Below are 14,435 nucleotides of genomic sequence, written 5' to 3'. Positions count from 1 at the left end.
TAAAAAAAAATCAACGCTATGATTTTTTAAAGTTTTACATTCCTGATATAACTCCGCGTGTGACGTCAGGGGTTCTTCTCTGTTAGTTCTTCTAGTTGGTTCGTTTACGATAAGATAACCAGATATCCTTCACAGCTCTCATTTCATTGGTTGCTACATATGAACCAGTGACGTCGTTTGAAGTAGTGCGTTTTTATTAAAATATTTTTTATTATTTTTTTTTGTACATTTTCAAGAAACTTTGCCGTACAATAATGCTTTGGTTTTTACCGCGCGCAAGAAAACATTTTTGTATCCTTTTTCCGTAGTGCTGAAGTTTTTCACTGTATTATTAAATGTAATTTATTGACGTTTATAAGTGATTCAATGAATCTTATGAATTTAAATTACAGTATTTTAATATTATTCTTTCATCTATCACCTACCGAATAAAAAATTCAATATGTATAGGCACAATCACAAAAAACTGATACCAATGAAATTTAAGTTAACAGCCTGTTTTTTCTGCTAAACATCAGAAATATCTATTCGTTACTAAAGATTCATTTATAAAAATCTAAAATATACCGAAAATCATTAATTCATTATTATTGATCTCTTTTATAAAATAATAAGATCAATCCAAATAATTAAAACCAACTGACTTTTTATATTCAAATTTTAATATTTATTATATAATCAACCCGATAAATATCATTTTAAGCGTTAACACTTTCTTAAGGAAAATTCTACTAGGCAGTGTCGATAATAATTATCTTTCCGTGCCTTCATGATACTGGCTCCACTATTCAAATACATTATCAAGACGATATCTACAACTACAAGAAATAACAAACAAGTTAGACACAAAATACTTGACGAAAATTAAAATCGTAAAATTGTACACAAAATTACACTGGTAAACACACAAGACGAAGACATAACATTAACCTGATATACGCAAATATAATACCAGACACCAACAACGCTACCACGTTAAAAAAGCAAAGACAGGCAAACATACTATGCAATGGACTCAAACACTACAATGACTTACATTACCACTTGAAAAATTAAATTGGAGACAAATTCCAAATCAACCTGAAAAATCACATAATGACTACGCTAACCAGATGAGACATAATATGACTACAATTTAGAATACTTCTTTTACAATTAACGAGATTTTTTAAATAATGACTAATTAAATTTTAAAATTTGATAAGGTTAATTACGCGTCGAATGACAAACGGTTGAGTAAAAACTCAAGATATTGCGAATTCTACACTCCGTCAACCAGAAATAATATTCTTTTCCACGCAGATTACGTTTTTTTGCATGAAAGTAATATTGCAAACTAAATGTTTCTATCGTGACATATAAAATACTTTCTTTATATCACGAACCATCATCCTCAACAGACGAGTATATTTATCCAAAATCGTACAGTGATATTATTTCATTTTTGCTTTTATTATTTACCGCTCTTTCGAACATTCGTTTCCAGCATTAATTTACAGACCTACATAGGTATGCGTACAGAATTAAGTTGGTAGATTTAAGAGTTAATTATGTGTCAGAGTCGGATCAAGGATTAGAAAACTGTCTAGTAAATGCCCTAGAAACATATATATATACGAATTATTAATAATATATTGATTGTGACAAGAAATATAATTATAGTAATAATAAATTTCGTATAATATACATTTATATTTTATTTTCCATGGTGCATTAAATTTAGAGATAACACAGTGTTTTAGTTTATTCGGAAAAAAATAAGTATATAATATTACAACTTGAACCAGGTTCTGGTCCCGTGGTAGTGTTGTGGACTCACGGCCGAAGGTCCGAGGTTCAAATCCCACTTTGCCACAACTCGATTTATATTTTTCCAGCACAAGTTATTTACGACTTTTAGGAAATGGTCTAAAAATTGAAATGTTTTAGTAAATAATACAAATTTAAGTATTTCTCTTTTTAAAAAAAGCATTTTTTTACAAATATTTAATATTTATATTAACGTTACCCATCACGTAAAACAAAAAACAATTTTTGTGTACATAATGGAGAGTGACGTCGCACAATAATGTGTTTATTTTATTTTTAATTGGTAAATATTTTTAGTGTAAAATATAAATTACAAAAAAAATACACGGCTTCAATCAGTGCTACACAAAATAGAATTATGAATTTAATTTTTAACTTCTTTCTTTAAAATGTTTCATTCCTGACTTTTTGTTTACTTAGTTCATTTCATAATATATATATATATATATATACAGGATGTTCTTTAAACCCTGTCACATCCGAAACCACGATGATCAGTATGGGCAAGAAGACATATTGGCATATTTTAAAAAATATTTAGAACGAAGAAAATTTGTAAAAATAAAATATTAAAAGAACAAATGGTTGCTAACTTCTGCATATTGTAATGTGTATTGATTCATTTTATTTTTTATTTATTTTTTCTCTTACAAACTATAATTAATAATAAAAATAATGTGACCTCACGGGGGTTACCCGTGCCGAGGACACTTAACAATATACGTTTTTTTTTAATATTTTACATTTGAGAATAAACAAAGTAGGCTAATTTAATAAACAGAGATAATTAACAAAATGTTCAGACAGTTTTAAATACTACTTATTTACGTTTATAATTAATTTGTGTACATCTATATAATTTATATTACAAAACGCACAATGAAAAAAACAAAAACCTAACATATGCTATACACTTGCGGAGCAGTTGATTCAATATTGGTTTGGGCGAATGAGACAATCCATTTTACTTCTACCTAGCTCCGCTATATATTTTTTTATAGCCTTTTTAAACATTTTCTCGTTACTAATTGTTTAGATAGATAGTGGAGGTAGGTTATAGATTTTAATTGAATAATACTCAAAATCCCTTTGTCCGAAAGTGGTATTAGTTTATATTTGTTTAAGTTGTCTTTGTGTTGAGGATTTAGTGATTATATTATTTGTATGAGATGTATTATAGGGGTTATGTTGTTATGGGTTATTTCAAATAAATTAACAGTTTTTTTACCAAATAAATTCACGAATGTATTTATTATGATTTCAAGACTGTCCGTGTTGAGTTGTCGTTTGTTGAATTTGTATTTTATAATTGAAACATTTTTGTCCAATGTTGCTTACAATAATTATTAATAAATATATCGACATGCCCTAAATTATTACAAGACGGCGAATATAATGCTTAAGAGCAATTTCTTCTTAGTTATTATATTATATAATCATACCCGTGTAATATTTTGACAAAGTTATTTTAATGGCTGTGAGCGGTGATCATATCAAAATACCTGTATAGGTTTTAGAAAGTAAATGCGGAAATGCATTCAAACATTGTGTTTAGCTTTTTCTAATATAAAACATCCGATAAAATACGTTTGTGGCAAATTGAATCTTGAAAAGGCGTGAAATATTTTTTTAGATTGAAGACGCCGCAGGCTCGGTGCATTATAACTCTACTTTTATAGCTAGTACCGGCTCTGCTTAGCGAGAAGAAGCAATTTACTTTCAAAATCAAATGGTCAACAAACATTCTCTGCCCAGTGCAATTCTATAAAAAGTAGTAATGATTATATAATTATATTGCATATTTCTCCACGCCAGTTCTTCTCGTCCTTTCATGACGATCACACGTCTTTTTCTCAGACTTAGGGGAGGTGTTAAATACAAAAACAATAAATATGGAGGAGATAACAAAAAACCATTTTCCTATGGAGTGAGTACTTTCAAATGCTCTACTAGGATTATCTATGTTTTATTATGTGTCCGGTCGGATTAATTATACAGTTCTGAGTGTGAAATGGAACCAGTACCCTGGCTGGCAGTTTTCGACTCGATAGCTCATCGTCATCATCATATCCGGCACCCAGTGGTAAGCCGCATTGACGCTCCAATCCTATCGTATCTAGATCATTTTTGTTACTTGCAAGGTATGGTGATCAGGGCCGCGATTATGTACGCTATCTTTATCGGTACATACCGAGACGGTATAAACTAACATCCATATTTATGTACCAAAGTGTGAATATTTGTATGAAAATTCAAAGTATCTTCATCGGTAACCAGTAATTGAACATGTTAGTAAAAAAATCGTAAAAAACCTTTTTTTTACTTTGTAGATAAATGTTAAATTCCCATCAGAATACGCACCCAGCTTAATGCCTTAGGTACCAGTCGAGTGGCAGTGAAACATTGCGGTGTTAAACCACTATTAAAATAAATATTGTCAGCCTCACGGTATAGAGGTCAACCCAACCCAACCCCGCAAGAAGCCTCGGGTTCGATTCCCGACCCACTTACCCAAATCTGTTTTAAAGGTGTTGTGGCTTTTTTTAGATCCGCACATCGCAAAAACGTTTTCATTTTTTTTAGCTGTAATGAACGGTAAATTATTTTTTTTCACAAAAATCTTTGTTTTCGATTCGAGTATTTTTATTTTTTGAATTTACATTTACGGCTTTCAACGCCCCGATCGCCGTCAGAGCAACCTAAGTATACACAGTCAATTTGTCTGTCACCCTCAATTAAATTTTCCCAATTTTGACAACGATGGGGTATGTTAGTTCATTAGATTGTTAGTAAACCGGAAGAAACAAGTCCAATCGGGAGAACCAGAACAGTTACCACCCCTCCACTAGCCAAATAAGTAATAAAATAAATTTATGAACCACCATTTTCTTTTTTTGGGGCTTTATAGGTTTGAATTATGATATTTTTACAATAGAATATTTCGTAGTTCCTGGACTGGTACCTGAAGCGTAAGACTAATAATAATTGATCAAATAATAAACAATCCTCACGAGTAATTACAAGTTTTATTATTTGTTTTCTATTACAACAGTTGTAATTAAACCCATTCGCTTGTTCTGTCATTCTTTAAAAAACTTGTTTCGTATAATTACAACAAATCTAAATTAATCAACCACGAATGGTTTTGGCTACACGGTGCCATTATTCATTTTCTTTTGTAAAAGACATTTGAGCGAATTCCTTTTGTTTTTTGTAATTAAAATGTCTTTATTTCAGGTGACAGACGCCGATGCAGAGAGTCACCATTCCACAATCAGCGTGTCCGCCATTGAAAAGAAATGGTAAGTTAATTGAATACTTCGCAAAAACCCATGAATTGTATAACACTTCGTGCCTCGATGTCCAACCGGACTGTGGAACCGAGTCATTGAAAGGGTCGAGAGTTTCAAGTACCTGGGGTGGGGTATATAGGAATATACGTGGTATTTTGGGTTATTATGCCGTGTGTCGTTCGCCCTCTTTTCCGACATTTTGTATCGCATTACAGTGTCCATTATTTGTGAAGATGTATTAGGTGTTAACGTAAATTGAGTCCGTTTTTTTCAATCAAATTTTAAAACGAGCAAAAGTAAAACAAAATGATAAAGGTCATTCGAAAGAAAGTTTTCTTCTCTACAAGTTTTTGTATTTTATACAATATCTTCTAAAACAGAAAATTTGTAGAACGATCTTGTTCAATATCGATAATTTATTATCCTTCATTATTTTACAACATATTAGTCAACTTTTGTTTAGAGATATCTCTCATTTATTGCACCGAGAGTGTTCAATATTTTGCAAGAACGTATTCAGCTCTCAAGGACAAAAATTATTTTCAAGAAAGGAGTTAAGGACTGGATTTTCCTTAGTAGGAGGGATTTGAGTGGGAAACTACTTGATGATTTTCCAAATGCTTGAGTTTACTGTTTACCGTATTGATGTGCCGTATATATGTTTTTTAAATATTTTTTGTAATTATTTTTTATGTTTCTAATCCTAAATTTGTGGTGATATACTCATGTGTCTGTGTTATATAATTGCTCGTCTCATCTCAACACAAGACTTTTAGTCCCATGGAGTTGGGACTTATTGTCTCAAAAAATGTACAATAACCTTATGTATGTAAATAAATAAATAAATAAAAAATAATAATGTATTCGAAATAAAACAAACAAACCATCACGCCGTTTCCTCGTAAGGGTAGCCAGAGAGGATAGAACACTTCCTCTACATTCATACATCTTCTCATGCACGCGCGCCTATTACTCCAAACTAGTGTATTCTCCTTTTTTTCTCCTTTTTTCTCCTTTGTTCCCCCGATGTGTCGCGGACAGAAAGAGGTTTCGAAAATACTCACTTTCGTCTACTTATCATTTCATTTTAAAGGCTTGAAATCAAATAAAATAATATTTGTAACGTAAAAGAAAACATAATATCTTGTAGGGCAGAAAATTTTCTTTCGAATGACGTATAATTTTAAGCATTTTGTTAAACTTTTAGTGCTTATTTTTAAATTTGAAAGAAAAAAAAACACAAATCATCCTTGAGCTTGTTAACCCAAAAATTGTTTGCCACGCAATTTTGTAATTCCTTTATTACTGCGTACAGAGATGATTTGAATCGCATCCCGTCATTCCAATTTATATTGTTTGCATTTTCGTAAATCTCTAACACTTCATTTACCAATCGAGTTTGAAGATTCTTTAGTCTCCCAACATTATCGGTTCAAATGAAAATTATGCCGCTCGGTGTTTCATGTTGTGTTCGGCCGAAGGTATTTTCCGGACCAGCCGAGCTTGCATGCACTCATGTGCTCTCTACTCTTGTAATTTTACTGGCAGTCTGCCCGAAGTACACCTTAGGACATTTTTTACATTGAAGATTTTAAATACCGTCGGTTTAACCCTTAGACTGCTAAACAACGATATATCGTTGTTGTTAATCCCTATCATAAAGTTCTAACTAGACTGATGCTGACGTCATAATCCCCAAAAGGGTAAATGAATTCGGGAACTGCTTGTTGCACTTAGCCGTCAGTGGTATAAAACATTTTCAAAACATGAAAATTACTTATTCGATGGGTTATTATTCAGTTTCGTACCTATTTCAGCCCTACGGAAAATTTAATACAAAAAATGTTTTCTTACGCGCGGTAAAAATTCGAACATTAAATTGTACAGCAAAGTTTCTTAAAAATTAATAAAAAATAATATAAAATATTTTAATAAAAACGAACTACTTTGAACGACGTCACTTGTTCATATGAATCATCCAAGATATATTTTACTCAAATTTTGTTTAGCATGCATTGATGGAAGTGGTAGGTTTGATAATAAGGGCACTTTGCCCCGCAATCAACAAAAAAACCATCATAATACTGTCGTTTCAATAATAACTATTAAAACAATGCGCCTTGAGATTGCTGTGCGAGATCATTTTTGTTTGTTTTTATTTTCGATCAAGAAAGGGTTTACAACCGCTGTACGAGAATGTGTTGCGGGCGGCACGAGTTGTCTATCTTGCTCACTCCACTGGGCTTGAATTAGATATTTATGAAATGGAAGATTTTTCTTGGAATTGCTATTAATTTTTAAAACAGTAGTGTGTTTGGAAAACAACGTATTCGATAAAATATTTTTAAAATGTATTAATAATAAGATTTCTGATTAGATTCTTGAAAAACTGCGTAGCAGCGTAAGGGTTAAAGTCCTGGTCCATTGCTGATTTCAGAAAATCTCTATGTGCCAAAAACGGTTTTAATTCCGCGTTTCTTTCAGAATTTTGGCAATGGGGAAATTCAGTGCTACAGGAAATTGGATACTAAAAATGTTTTCTTGCACGCGGTAAAAATAAGAGCATTTCATTGGACAGCAAAGTTTCTCTAAAATGAAAAATCGAAAAAAGAATAAAATTCACTATTTTAAACGACGTCACAAGTTTGATTTATAACCAATGATAGAATGTTGTAATAGGTTTATGTTTTCATATCTTTTAGATATTTTATAATCTTTTTCCAACTTTTGCAAAAAACCTTCTAGAAATAAACTTAATTAAACAATATTCTATAAAACATGTGTGCAACTTATTTTGTAGACGAAATACGTTTGTTTTAAATTAATTTTTTTGTCTATTCTGCACGAACAGTTCTGTTATAATAATGTGAGTATATTAATTTAACTACCTGATAAAATAAAATAAAATAATGTTATACGCAATTAAATTAAATAAATAATATTAACAAATTACAACAGAGATGAAGAACATTTAAGAGAAGGTAATATAGAAGTCCAGGGCTTATGACCTGTCAATGGCTGGTTTAAGTGGCCACTTTACACACTGTGTAACATTCACCATTCTGCCTATATTTGAACATCTATATTCCTTCAATTCTTTCATCTGTTGATGTTTACGAAGTTAAAGAGCTGAAACCTTTATTTATAAACTTTATTTATAAGCTGAAACCTTTATTACTTCTATATTACCTTCTCTTAAATGTTCTTCATATCTGTTGTAATATGTTAATATAAACAGCTCCCCAGGGAGTTGAATCCAGTCCTTGTCTACAAAAATTTGGACAAACTCAAAATATTGTAAATAAATAATAAACTAATTTTTTAATCACTAGTAACTGCATATTTTCCATGTTTTATAAAACTCCGTGAGTTTACTTTTCATTTTTGCTATTGTCACGATATGCAGTTCATCGCTTGAAAGTGAGTTGGGCGAAATTGGCAATCTCGTGTAGTTAGACGGTTTAACATTTTTTTATCGTTGGTCGCTTTTTGCAACTCTTAGATCGATTCGCTGCATGCCTAAGCATAGCAGGATACATTCCTTTTGGCAAAAAGAAAGGTGAGGAGAATATTTTATTAGATACTTTTAGATAGCGATACGCAAAGTCGTTGGATAAACATTATCTAAAATTCGAAATTTAAAAGTAATCCTATATCATTTTCTCATGTGTTTTAAATATGTTTTTTTATACTTACAATGCTGTAGAACAGCGTTTATTCCTAAGAGTAATAATACGCCACCTGCTTTTAAAGTCATCCATACGGACAAAAACTATTCTATGATTAATGATGTAATAATTTATATTTACATATAAGTTATTAATTTAAAAAATACTTGGTACACTTCCACTTATTTATTTTGACCAATTAGCGCTTTCACCCTCTAATGGGCATCTTCAGACTGGTGAATATTATACAGTGTATAGATAATTTATATAAAACTAAATATTATCTTAAGGGTAGGTACATTTAAAAATAAGTTGAAAAAAATACAATACGCAATATTGCAATGGAAGTGACGTTGTTCGAAGTAGTTCGTTTTTATGAAAATATGAACATTTATTTTTTTCATACATTTTCAAGAAACTCTTTAATGAAATTTAATGCTCCAATTTTTACCGCGCTCAAGAAAACATATATTGTATCCAATTTCCCGTAGGGCTGAACTTTATCAATGCAAGTGTAAACTGAAACCGTCCGTTACACGTTTGTTGTTAAACCGAAAATTTGGTTTAAGCGGTTTTAATTTTTATTGAGCAGGAGCGTATTATTTTGCATGTCATACAATGTCAGCCTCGTGGCGTAATGGTCAGCGCATTTGCCCACCACACAAGAGGTATTGGGTTCGGTTCCCGACATGGTTGATATGAAATATTAATTTAATAAGGTGGTTTTACGATTGAATATTTCATAATCCCCGGACTGGCTCTTGAAGCGTAAGAATGACCATCTTACTTTCATATAAGAAAAATCATCAAGATACGCTGCGATTGGTGTACCAACTCAGTGCCCTTTGCATCATTAGGTGCGGAAAGGGAAAAAACAAGAATATTTGTAAATTCTGTCTGCCCACTAAAAACAGTTGTAATTCAAAAATGAATACATGTATTAATGTTTTCTTTTGATGTACTAATTTTGACCGCTTTTTCTTTTGACCAGTCTGCTCTTGGTTGGCTGGAAGATTCACTTTAAACAATAAGTCCGCCTACGTCAAAATAAATAAATAACCAATGCGGATGTTGTGGTGAAATGTTTTTTTTATACATAACTTTTAAAATAAAATTATTAAAAAATATGTCTCCTCGAAAACGCGACATGTTTGACCTTGACAATTGTGACGTCAAGATTCATGAAGGTGTTCAAATTTAAACGGTCACAAACAAAGTTGAAAATTTACCCGAATCGGACGCATTAAGAGCGTAGCCCATGCAAAGAACCGTTTTCGCGGGAATTTAAAATTTAAAATAAAAAAATATTTTTAATGCTACTAATTTATTTATTTTTTACTCGACCGTATTTCATATACCTTTATTAATTTTTAATTTGTAATTGTAAAATTTAAAATTGGTATTTCTCTATTGCCCCATGGATATATGTACCCCAGTTTACCTTTATCTTATTTTACTAAGTAGCTAACTTAATTAACTCTGTCAAGCAGCACTAATACTGATTGTGTACGGTAAACAAAATAAAAAGTATGTACGTGTTGCAATGACTAGTAAATACATACAACAGCTTGTCCGCTGTTTACAATAAATTGCACTCTACACGCGCACGCACCCAATTCAATCTATTCACTCAACTATACTTCATTCTAGATCATCTCGCACTATGGCCCATTTCACATGTACCGTCCCAATCCACACGGTACGGTCAAATTACAATGGGTTCTGGATCTTCTCTGTCCCCTAGAGAGCGATTAATTTTAAGATTTTCATTTTTTTAATGTGACGACACTTTGCTTCCATACAATGGCCACACTGATTATTAAACGTCAAATGGTGTATAAAACTGCTTTAAAAACGGATATAAAACGAATACGGTTTGGTCAATTCAACCTAATTAAGTGTTTTGGGTAATGCTTAAGGTCGCAATAATGTTTAAAATGAAAATTATTATTACAATATTTGAGTTTGTCCAAATGTTTGTAGACAAAAGACTGGATTTCACCCCCCCGGGAGTCATTAAGATAAACAAATTACAACAAGGATGGAGAACACCTTAAATAAGGGAATATGGAAGTCTAGGCATTTACAGGGCTTATGATCTGTCATTGACTGGTTTAAGTGGCCACTTTACACACTGTGTAACATTCACCATTTTGCCTATGTTTGAAGATCCATACTTCTTCAATTCTTCCATTTGTTGATTTTAGTGAAGTAAAACAGCTGAAACCTTTATTGTTGTAAAGAGATTCATCTTACTGAATTATTTCACATACTAGGCAACGCCTGAAAGCAATTTTTCCATTTTTAACTTCTTCTTGGACCAGTTGGTTTCATTACAATATTTGAGTTTGTCCAAATGTTCGTAGACAAAAGACTGGATTTCGACATCCATATTCCCTTATTTAAAGTGTTCTCCATACCTGTTGTAATTTGTTAATCTTAATGACTCCCGGGGGGGTGAAATCCAGAGAATTATTGAAAGTCGTTCATTGGTTGATATTATCTCATTTGGTTCAAAAGTTACGATGTTTTGGAAATCGCACATTTACAAAATCTTGTTTCCTGAGCATTTCGTTTGATGTGACTCCCGTGGTTTATCCTGTGAGGCTTTAAGGTACAGAATTGTCTTGTAAAAAATTGTTTCAATTTTTTTAATTTAAATTTTTTGTTTTGTTGCATGCTCGCAGTGAATGTAGCACGCTCGACTTGTTTATGTCTGCCTATTACTTTCGGAACAAAACTGCAGGAAGTTGAAAGTCTGATTGTCGATAGGAGTGACCCACGACCTTTCATGGTCTCTTAGTTGTATCTAGTTCACACTTCACGTCACAATACCCAGCATAGCCATTATCTCTCCTCGTGCTTCACATTTTCAGGCCTAGTTTAGTTTAGAAGAATTCGTGGAACGACTCGATGTCTTGGATACGTTTGCAGCCGTTAGGTCTCGTGGTCGCCTGTCTACTGTCTATGCACTGGACCGAATACTTCAGCGTGCTACCAGGCCAAATGTTTGACCACGACCACTCAAGCCAAGCAATGCCATATAATTACATGCGATATCTTGATGAGTTTGCCATAGAGAACATGAAAATCAATACCTCTATGATTTAAGGATTCTATAATGTTCTAATAGATGAGGTTACCAAAGAGGTAAATAACAGAATTCCAAAACTCACTGTACAGGGGGTTTAAATTATACCATGAGTTATTTGAAGAAATAAATTAATTATATTTATTTTACACTTTATACGAGTATACATGTACCATTTATATACACATGAGGGCGGGCATATTGCCTTAACCTCCTAAGACCCAAGCTTTTAAAATTAATTAAACAATAACGACCCAAAGTAGGTACTTTAAATAGTACTAAATAATTCAAGGCGTTCAGACCCCAGGCAATTATATGGTGTACGACATGCGCCTCGACGCTATGGTTGCTGACGTTCAACTGACAGATGACGTTGACGTTTAATTTTTGAGGTAAGTATTGCCAGCATATGAAAAGTATAATCCATCATTTAATGCGAGATGTTAGTTTTAGGAGGGAAATTTGAATCTGCTAGAACCAATTAAATAATTAGTACTTTAAGAAGTACCATGGGCGTTTATTTTAGGAAGCTAAATTTCAACTTGGGTCTGAATGACTATCTTGATTTGGTACTTTTTACAGTACCCGGGGCCTTAGGAGGTTAAAGCAATTTATTCCTACATATCCAAACCGTTCGGTTTGAGAAAATTACAAATGCATGGACATATTTTATCAGAATCTTATAATTTTATACAACAATTTAAAACAAAAATTAACTAAAAAAAAATCAACTTTACTATGGAAGAGAGGAGAGAAGATGTGATTGGATAGAAAGAAGAAGGAGAAAGGAACAACTCAAACATTTTGATAGTGACATTTCAATCTTGATTTCAATAAAAATAAAGAACGGAAGTCTCTAACATTAGTGGGTAGATTATTGCACATTTAAGAAGCTACTACTGTGAAAGAGGAGCATTAGAGCTGTGAAGGGGTATTAAAAGGGTTCTCCCGTTACTAGAGCGAAGAGATAGTCCATGTTGTGATTGAGGCTGGAAGAGCTCTCTCAGATGAACAGGCGAAGTAGTATTATTCCAAATATTATGAAGAAGTGATAGAATGTGAATGTTTCTCCTATGCCTGATACTAAACCAGTGTAGTTGCGTGCGGTATTCGGTTTTGTGGTCAAATTTGCGAAGAATTAAGATATAACGTATACAAACATTCTGCAATCGTTCCAACTTATCAAGCAGTTTAGAATTAGCATGTGGGTAACAGACATCTGCACAATAAAGGAGGAGGAGACGTAAGCTCTGGACCAACGTTTTCTTAACATTGATTGGCAAGAATTTTTGCAATCTTTTAAGTGTGTGCAAACTGCTATGAAGTTTGCGACTAAGTTCGTTAACCTGATCGTGCCACCCTTATCGCTTGATAATGATAATACCTAAGTTTTCGACGGAAGCCATGGAAAGAATTTCTGTTCCATTTATTTTGAAAAGGGGAAGTGTATTATAAGGTGTATTTTAGGGCCTTAAAATATTTGATATCAATAAAAAAGTATATCGTCTTCCTCTTGATCTAGGTCAGATGTCGGCAAATCACGGCTCACGAGCCTTATGCAACTCTTAAGCCACTTAAGCGGCTCACGCGCGTTTCACCTTTTGTTCGGTTTATTTCTACTACAGATCCTAAAGAAGAACCTTTTAGGATTATTTTTACTGAAAGGTCCAACACGTGACGAAGATATTGCAAATCCTGGCATTAAACGCGTAGCGACACATCATATGAAACTTGATAAAACTGTTTCAATTTCAACAGATACAGATACAGATTAAGAAAAGGTTTTATTATCTTTTGAAGGCAAAAATGAATCATGAGATACTGGTTTACGGTTGCAGCATTCACCGAGAAACGCTTTGTGCGCAGACATTTTCAGAATAAATATTTTAATGCTCAAGATTGTCATTACAACTATTGAAGGTAAAGCTCTTTGTCATCGCTAATTCGAAGAATTTATAGTTTAATTAAAGAACGCAGATTTTCTACCGCTTACGCACATACCTACTTATTAAGGTATATTGGTTTTCAAGAAGAAACGTTTAAAAACGATAATCAATTTGGCTCTCAAAAGAAATTTCAATTGCTGTCCTGATGATCGTCGGCTGTTTTGACTAATAAGTTTGCCGACTAATGGTCTAGGTCGTATGTCATATGACCTGTTTGTGAAGATGGGCTGTCCTGGGATGATGACGTCCAGCTGTCTTTCTAGTATTTTCGGCGGCCTTCCTCTTATTTTTTCTAAAAAAAACGTTTGGCCGAAATTTTCAGATTCTGAATGCAAATTTTTGCCGAATAAAATGTTTGAAGTTTATTTTGTGTAAACTCGGCTTTACACTACTCTGTTGACGTTTTATTTACTATTAGATTAATTCCATTCAGGTCGTCTATACAATGCAACTCAAGTGACCATTTTGAAGTTATTATCTATTATACATATGTATGTGTACGTATGAATATTTCTATGTATATGAACATACTGTTCTTGCATACATTTGAAAAATAAAGGTCTCCATACACCTAACGAGAAAAAAGTATTGTAGGATGAAAAAAACTAAGAAAAATTGTTAATAGAGA

At 32.6% G+C, this 14,435-nt stretch overlaps 1 protein-coding gene across 4 annotated transcripts in view; it reads left to right on the top strand.

The window, feature by feature from the left end:
* LOC148282008 (endothelin-converting enzyme homolog) overlaps positions 1–14,435 on the top strand; it is a 168,232-nt gene that overhangs the window by 93,295 nt on the left and 60,502 nt on the right. For 3 of the 4 annotated variants that reach the window (XM_088225708.1, XM_088225705.1, XM_088225706.1), the window contains exon 2: positions 5,047–5,111. In XM_088225708.1, coding sequence (XP_088081834.1) covers positions 5,047–5,111 — 65 coding nt within the window. Of the gene's footprint in view, positions 1–3,805; positions 3,893–5,046; positions 5,112–14,435 lie in introns of those variants that run through there. The other variant, XM_088225704.1, reaches the window with a different exon arrangement.

The sequence above is a fragment of the Micrasema longulum genome, unplaced genomic scaffold (genome assembly GCF_059751315.1).
Source record: "Micrasema longulum isolate JH-2025_06_02 unplaced genomic scaffold, ASM5975131v1 h1tg000383l, whole genome shotgun sequence".
Classification (NCBI taxonomy): domain Eukaryota; kingdom Metazoa; phylum Arthropoda; class Insecta; order Trichoptera; family Brachycentridae; genus Micrasema; species Micrasema longulum.
Note: the sequence above shows the minus strand (reverse complement) of the source record. Positions and strands in the feature narration are given on the sequence as shown.